Source organism: Limulus polyphemus, unplaced genomic scaffold (genome assembly GCF_000517525.1).
Source record: "Limulus polyphemus unplaced genomic scaffold, Limulus_polyphemus-2.1.2 Scaffold22, whole genome shotgun sequence".
Classification (NCBI taxonomy): Eukaryota; Metazoa; Arthropoda; class Merostomata; order Xiphosura; family Limulidae; genus Limulus; species Limulus polyphemus.
The window spans coordinates 1,770,518-1,778,759 of NW_013665632.1; the positions used below are offsets into that span (position 1 = coordinate 1,770,518).

General features: G+C 32.5%; 1 protein-coding gene across 1 annotated transcript in view; it reads right to left on the reverse strand.

Moving 5' to 3' along the window:
• LOC106458391 (dymeclin-like) overlaps window positions 1–8,242 on the reverse strand; it is a 51,318-nt gene that overhangs the window by 14,219 nt on the left and 28,857 nt on the right. The window contains exons 4-5 of the mRNA XM_013917903.2: window positions 3,571–3,698; window positions 3,220–3,307 (exon numbers count right to left, since the gene is read on the reverse strand). Coding sequence (XP_013773357.1) covers window positions 3,220–3,307; window positions 3,571–3,698 — 216 coding nt within the window. The remainder of the gene's footprint in view (window positions 1–3,219; window positions 3,308–3,570; window positions 3,699–8,242) is intronic.

The window sequence follows — 8,242 nt, forward strand, 5'->3', positions numbered from 1 at the left end:
TTCTTCTTGTTTCTTTTCTCGTTCTTCTTGTTTCTTTTCTCGTTCTTCTTGTTTCTTTTGTTGTTCGAGCTGCCATTGTTGCAGGTTTTCTTGCAACTGCTGTTGTCTCTCTTCCTGTTTCTTTTGCTGTTCTTGTATTGCTGCCATCAAATCTGCTAGGCTGTAGTTTGATTTGCCGCTTCTCATTTCCATCTTCTCTTTTTTTTTTTCTATCCCACTCTCTGACACCAATTTGTTACGTCTCCGTTTGTTAATTGATTTTCCGTAACTTCGTTCCGACGAAACTTAAGCGACACAAGTCCTTTCTTAATAAAACTGGTTTATTCTTTCCGAATATAACTTTACCGAAACACTCAACTTCAACAATTGTGCTAAACAAACGCTGTAACGTCTCTTGTGCTCTCTGACTGCAGTTCAATTACTCACTGTCTATACACACATTACCGCGTCACATTGTCCCCCTCTTATATATACCAGCCTACCCTATCTAGTAAATATTAGAGCATTCCTGAAGGAACAAGATAGTTCTAGAAACTAGAGGGCGCCACACCAGTCACGTGACCTCGATGACGCAACAATATGTTCACAACCAACAAATGAAACCTCTTTAACTGAATGAATGCTTTTATCAATATGTTAAACAAGCTTCTGGTCATTTTGAAAATCTCTTTATTATAAAAATATATTTTCAATAATAATTTTTTTTCTTGAAGGCATTTTTGAATAGAAATACTACTTTATATAGGTCGAAAAACAGCAACTTGAACAAGAACCATAAATTGTGTGAAAGCTCAATGAACCAGTATTTGGATCACAGTGGATAGATAATTCACAAAGATTTTCAGGACAAATACTTTTGTTTCTAATTTCTTATTTTAATCAATTACTTTAACATGCATATTCTTCTATTTTAAGACTGAATATATTTGAAAAATCTGACAGTGGTAATATTACTGATTCCGATTGTGGTTTTCATACTTATAACCATTCTCATCAATATGATTTAAACAATTCATGACTAAGAAATGTTATCACAGAAACTGCTTTAACTTGTTACCCAACAATGTGTAATTCACAGTTTTCAAGGGACTGGAAATCAATGATAGTTCATAAAGCAAAAATTAGTTTTTATGTGTTTTGTAAGTTTAGTTATAATCCACTAATTCTTTAATGTTACTTTAATTAACAGTATTGATCAAATGTCTGATATATACAACACACTAATTTTTTTCTATTATTTATTATTTATAAACACATATATAAATATATATTTTTTATTATATGGTTTATTTTGCATTGTTAGCTACGCAAACAAACTTGTTTGTTTATTTTTGGATATTTGAACAAAACTATTAAAAGGATATATGCAGTAACCATCCCCAGTTTTGAATTCAAGATGAAAGAATTAGTAAAAAAAATCACCAGAAAAACAAGAAGATTTCAAAATACCCAGAACTTAGAACACTTTTAAATAGTTGACAACAGGGTGGCAAGAGCAATAAAACAAAAAACTTGTAATGCTTAGAATGAACTGATTCATCAGTTAGGTACCCTTGCTAGAGAGAAGGCAGTTTCTCAACAGCACCCACTGCTAAATCTTGGGCTACTCTTGTTTGACAGAATATTGGGATTTCATAATAATCCTTATAACACACCCACAACCTTAGAGCAAAAGACACTTTTTTTTTTTGCTGTAAATGAGCAGGGAGACGATGAATCCGTAGACCCATAATACGGCATATTAACCACTGGGTCAAACTCAGCCACAGATTTAGGACTATCCCAAATCTCTTAAACTTACCAAACCTCATTAGAAATTATTTGAATTATGGGAAAATTAAAGCTAACAGCAAGAGTACCCCACTGATGAATCAATGCATTCTAATCTTTACAAGTTTTGTTTAATGAGTGGTATATTTAATTAGCTATATTAATTTCTAGGTTAATTTTTAGTTATATGTAAGTAGTTAGCTTTTAACAGATTTCACTGATAATGTTTAAAAATAGTATTTTGTAAGTATTTAAAGGTTTTAAGACATTTTTTAAGCACTGCAGTTTTGAGGAAAACTATAGTTTGGTTCTCAAAAACTGCAATTAATTTCATAAGGGTTAGTAGGAACGATATTATTCATAATGAGTTAGTTACAAAGTTGTGATCATTAATTTTTAAAAATTCAGAAACATGTAAAAAACAAGACAAATAACATACCTACCATATTTTTAATTGAAACAACTTTAATCAATCAATGTAAATACATTTCAGGAAGTAGCAAAATTCTGCTCTGTTGGTTGGGGCATCATTCACTGGAATTATTATTTTTGATTGAAATGTATTTGATGAAGTTTAGGAGTGAATTTTAGCTTATTCAAAATGTTAATGTATAAAAAGCATATGATAAATCCATAAGAATGAATAACAAAACAAAGTTTTAAGAATTGATCACTGGCTTTGCATTGCAACTTGCATAACTAAGTAGTGATAGTAATGGTACCAAACTTTCAGAATGTTCATCTTACTTGTAACTAATGATCTTGACTTTTGGTGTTTTTGATTAATATTGTACAACCAATAAAAATATGCCATGTCCATTTTTCAACTTAATTCGTTGTTGCTCTCAGCAAGTCCAATTTACAAATTAAAGAAAAACACAGAACTTACAATTTTAAAAAATTTAGCCACAGTTTTAACCAAAAAGTTTTTAAAAATATTGGAAATGAATACCTAAAAATTGTAATTTGAAAAGAGGGAGAATGATTTTGATAAATTCAGAATAGTTGGACGATATAAAACAACACAACATAATATTATTAAACGCTATCGCCACGAGTCACGGGTCAAAGGCCATGTCATCATGTTTGTTGACTTGTATTCAAAATTTTATTGAACTACTATTTTATGAATTTATGTCAATAAATTTGGTATTATACTATAATTTGAATTATAATCTACAGTATTATACATTATTCGATTTCTTAATTTAAAACCACAAGTAACACCAGAAGCTTTTTTAATGACTATACTATATTTGTGTGATCACTGATTCTATAACATTATATAAATGTTCAAAGTGTCCACCGTAATTAATAATGAGTATGTGATATACAAGTCCTTATAAGAAGTTCCATGAAATAAAAAAAGACTTACTATTCTTAGTATCTGTTTTTGGGAGTTTACTATAGCTCACCCTGTATATATAACGATAACAGTATTTTACTTACAGGATAGGAACATCAACTATGATTTCTACAAGGACGTTTAGAAGCTTCTCAAGAGCATGGCTGGCATTATCTACTTGTTGCTTTTCACCTGGAAAAAAAAATTGTTGAGAAAGCAGAGAAATGAAAACATATGGTTATTTCTTTAGCAGATCTAGTGGAACTACAACACATTAAGAAGTTTTTATAAAAAAATAATGATTAACACTTTGTACCAGAAACAGAACAGGCTAATTTCTGTTGCCCATTTAGTTTTAACATTGAATCTATGCTTCAATTTTGAAATAATCAGACTGATGAGTACTCCGAGAAATTTGTGTTATTTATAAACAAAATTATGTTTTCAATGTTTACCACTGTCATCTTGTGGATTACTCTGGAACTGTTTCACAAGATTATCTTCTGTAACTGTTTGGATGAAGTACTTGGTCACAGAGCGAAGTATAAACATGGCATTGAAGGTCTGCCATGTAAAGATATTGCTGTAAGAGAAAACTTCATCTTGTATAATAACAGAAAATATAACTACTATACATATAACAAGAAATTCTATAATAGGAAATATTAAATGAAAAAATAAGGAGGTTTGTGACAACTAGACTATTACATAGAGTGCAGTCAACTTATATTTTTCATATTGGAATGCCTTGCCTTAAGATAATAAGGAATGTTATTTCTATTTTTAGTTTTAAGTACTTGGTATATAAGTTATGTATAATTAATAGTTGATAAGTATTTTAATAATATAAGATTCCACAAATCAATCCCATTAAGATGATCTTAAGTACAGAGTGCCTGCTTAATCACTAAATTTTTCAGTAGTTATGAAATGTGCACACGTGTTAGTATTTACTGGATATATTTACTGGAGAGAATAGCCACATTGGACTATCTGCTGTCTCCACTGTGGGGAATCAAACCTTGTAAGTCTGTAAATCTACTGCTGAACTGTTGGGGGACTGAAGTCATTTTGATTGGCATTTTGTATTAACAATGCAGAATGCCTCACAAAGCTGACATGTGTAGCTATAGATGACCAATGAGCACTGCATTTCTTTGATGCTATCTGTAATCCTGAACAGTCCCTTAACACACACTTCTAACCTCTTTTTCAAAGCCTTATATGGCTAACCATTTTTTGAGAAAACATATAATTTCAAGCTACCCACCTTATCACTTGAAATAATAATACCTTCAATGTTTCACAGTAATGAATATTTACGTACATATGTAGGAATGCCTTACCTGATCAGAAATGAATATAAACATGGTATCTTTTTAGCATTCCCCTTAGAGGAGCAGAATTGCACATCTCTTACAATGAAATCTCGTTCACCATTGTTTTGCAAACTCTGCATCGTTTAGTACAGTATTTCTTTTTATTTGTTGGTGGCTTGGCCAACAAGTCATGTTCTTTGAATCCACCAATTAGATGTGTGGCAGGATCAATCTTCAGTGTGCGAATACATGCCTCAACTTGGGGTGCTCCCTCTTCACTATCAGAGGAAATGGGGGAGGGGCAGCTTCTGCCTATCCAAATTCTACCAGAATGTCATCAGTCACCTCCATTTTGAAATTCAGCAATGACAGTTTTGCCTCTGAATTTGCTTGATTGTAAAAGATACGAGTTGACCATGTAAAGTTCAAATGCATACAGAACAAATTTCTTTGTTCATTTGATTTTTTTTCCATGTACAAGGTTAGTTTTTGGTCATTTGATCAAATTTGTCAATACCAGACATGTGTCTGTTGTAATTGAGCACACAAGCTGGTTTTTGGACGGACTGATTGTCCTTTTTTTTACTTGCCAGAGTCCTTCATTCTGGAATCATAATGTGTGAAGATAATTTTTACTGGCCGTTTGTCTTTCCACACACACACACATTTCTATCTTGACAAAAAACCACCAGACCCTTCTGCAGTCTGTCGGCTTCTTGCCACAGATTATGAGGAGCACCTTGGTTCAGTCTTAAAGTTCCATACACATGGATCTTTCATTCATCTGCCACCAAAAACTTGGATAGGGCCACACTGTTATAATAATTTTCTATGTATACCTTGCAGCCAAACTCATACATATATTCAAGACCACCACAGATTTGCTGCAGCATTTTGCCAACCTCACAGTAGAGGTCACAGTTGCAAACATATCCACAAGCAGACTCTAAAACAACATACTCTTTCATCCATATTTGACAGGTTTTTGCAGATTGTAAACAGGAAATAAATGACTTTGCCACTTGAGCATTCTTTCATCTAGGAACAGTTTTTCCTGTGAGGTATATACAATTTTGAACTTGTTATAATGTAATCGTAAATCAGGCTGAATTTTACAGAGATGATCTTGACAATTTCTGGGACATCCACTGTTGTCACTGAAGTGGGGAAACTTCAATGTCAGTAGAAATTTATTCTTTGCCATAGTATGAGGGTAGAAAGGGGTAACTTTTTTTTTCCACTACTCCAGTATGTCTGAATCTTGGGATTTTTTAGAATCCCAGTGTTGAAGAGAAGGGCCAAAAACAGCCCAAGTTTGTCAGATGTTAAATCACTCCATTGTCTTGCACAGGAACATATTTTCAAATCTTGGTGTTTCTGAAAAAATTGTGCAGCATAAAGACTTGTCTCTCTGACAACAATGTCTATTAATTCATCAGTAATAAAACATTTTGAACCATTGAAGGCAACTTTCTGTATTATCTGACCGTATATGTTTAAACCTGGAGTACCAATGAACTGATGTACATATGGTCTGTCTACATTAGTGCAGTCCCCTACCTGATTTTAATTACTCCTGCCCTGATTAAAACAGGGATGCCTCATTCATGGCCAGGTGCTTGTGCAGGACCAGCTGTAGCACCACTATTACTGCCAGTCTTAGGCCTACGTGGACCGTTATGTGCATTTATGCCATCCGTGTCCACCTCACTTGATTCATTAGTATTATTTGAGTCATTTTCATCATCTATGCTACATTCATTGGAATCCTCTAAATCTTCTGCATTTGAATTAAAACCAAACTGATTGGATTCAGGGTCCTCATTAGCGAATATTTCCCGCAAAATGTCTTCAGTAGAATGATGCAAAGCTCGTTTCATGGGCACTGCCATCTTGGAAGTCCCGGAAGCAATCCAAAACTTCAAGTCATATTTTTGGTTCTGTAATATCCATACAAAGTATGAAACTATCATGATGAATGAAATAAAATAGAGGTTGATTAATGTATTTTCCAAAACACCCATTATAAGCTCATATTTCTACTCACAGATGGCGTGCTATGTACAATACTTTAGCATGGGTAAAAATAATGAAAAGTTTCGTAGTTAGCCAGTGGGACTATGCATGGAAATACATAGATTCTCATGGATAACAGTGGAAGTGTTAACTAGTTACTGCAAAAGATCACAATTTGTAAGAAACAAGAATCAAGGTTTATGCAAAATTGATTTGACAGTTCACTAACATAAAAAACAGAACTGGCTACTTGTTTATGTACCACAATTTTTTTTTTAACCTGTTCCTTTAGTTTTTAAGTTCTGACACAGTCTTCATGATTACTTAATTAAATGTCTGAGCTATGTATTCATTTTACAACAAAATCTTCTTTATGTTAGTTAATTCTGAGTTGTAAACAAAAACAGGTCTATCAGTCTTATAAGCTCTAGCAATTCAGACAGTTATCAAGGTTTGTTTAAAGAATTTAGGAACAAAATTCTGAAGATACAAGGATAAACCAGTAAATGTGTGTTTATTAAAGCAACCAATGCTCAAACCCTTATCAGACCTTGTAATGAATTTATGTAAGAAAGCAATGGTTTTACAATTCACATGTGAACTTATTATTTGTATATTTTGAATTTAGAGTAAGTCTGAACCTAACTTTTGAAATTGCTAATGTGTTGTCAACATAATATATGCAAGACAAATGTTTACAGCTGGGCAATCAACCATTAAGCCACATTTTTTCATCATCTGTCATGAATATATTTGATAAAGATGGTGCCAGTTTTTTTTTTTTTAAAGATTAAACAGACAATGTAAAGGAACATCTTCTCAGGCCACACTATTAATGGACTATGTGGTCTGATTGCACTGATATTTACTCATGCTTACTAACTTGAAGAAAGTGCCTTCTTCATCATTAAAGGTATTTTTTTAATGAATAACCCAAAAAGTACCCACCCAACAATAGAAACCATTATAACATTGTGGAATTATCAGTAAACTATACTGGTATTTTTTACTACATGAGGTAACTAATCTAATTTACAACTTCTTTATTTCCATTGTTTCTCATTGTACACAAGCCCAACTTTTCAAGCCAATTCCATAATAAATTATTAGGCATGGTACAGCCTTGATAAAATGTCATATTGAGTTCAAATTCTACTGAGTAGACTAGATGATGTTTCTCTATCTGCTTTAACTTTACTGGATGTTATATTCAATTCTGAAAATATAATTTCTCATGCATTCAACAATTTTGAACACCTGTGGTACTAATTTATTCCAACCTTATTAGGCTAATGTTTTTGTGTGATTTGCAAATGGCAAAAAGACATAACAACTTTACTGTTGCTTAGATAATGGAGATGGTTTAGAGATAAAGATAAAAATGGCTGTGAAGAATTTCTAAATATTTATTTACATAACTAGCATATAGCCCATCAAAAATGATGGAGCAAGTACTACCACCCCCACCCCATAGTATACCCTAACCTCACATTTCATAACTGAAATAGATAAATTTTTGGAAATCAATCTTGACTATCGAAGAAGCAGAAAAGTGCATTTAAGGCAGTTAAACATTGGTAAATTCCTTTGGGAGCTAATCAAAATTAAGATAATTCATGAAATGAATTCGTGGAATATTCATAAAATAATTATTGATAAAAAAAATTAGTTAGACTAATAACTTCTAATGCATTTTGGTAACACTACATTCCAACAGTAGCTTTTATGTCATGTTGCTTAGCAACAAAATTACAACCTAGTATTGTTGTTAGTCTATGTACGGAAAGCATAA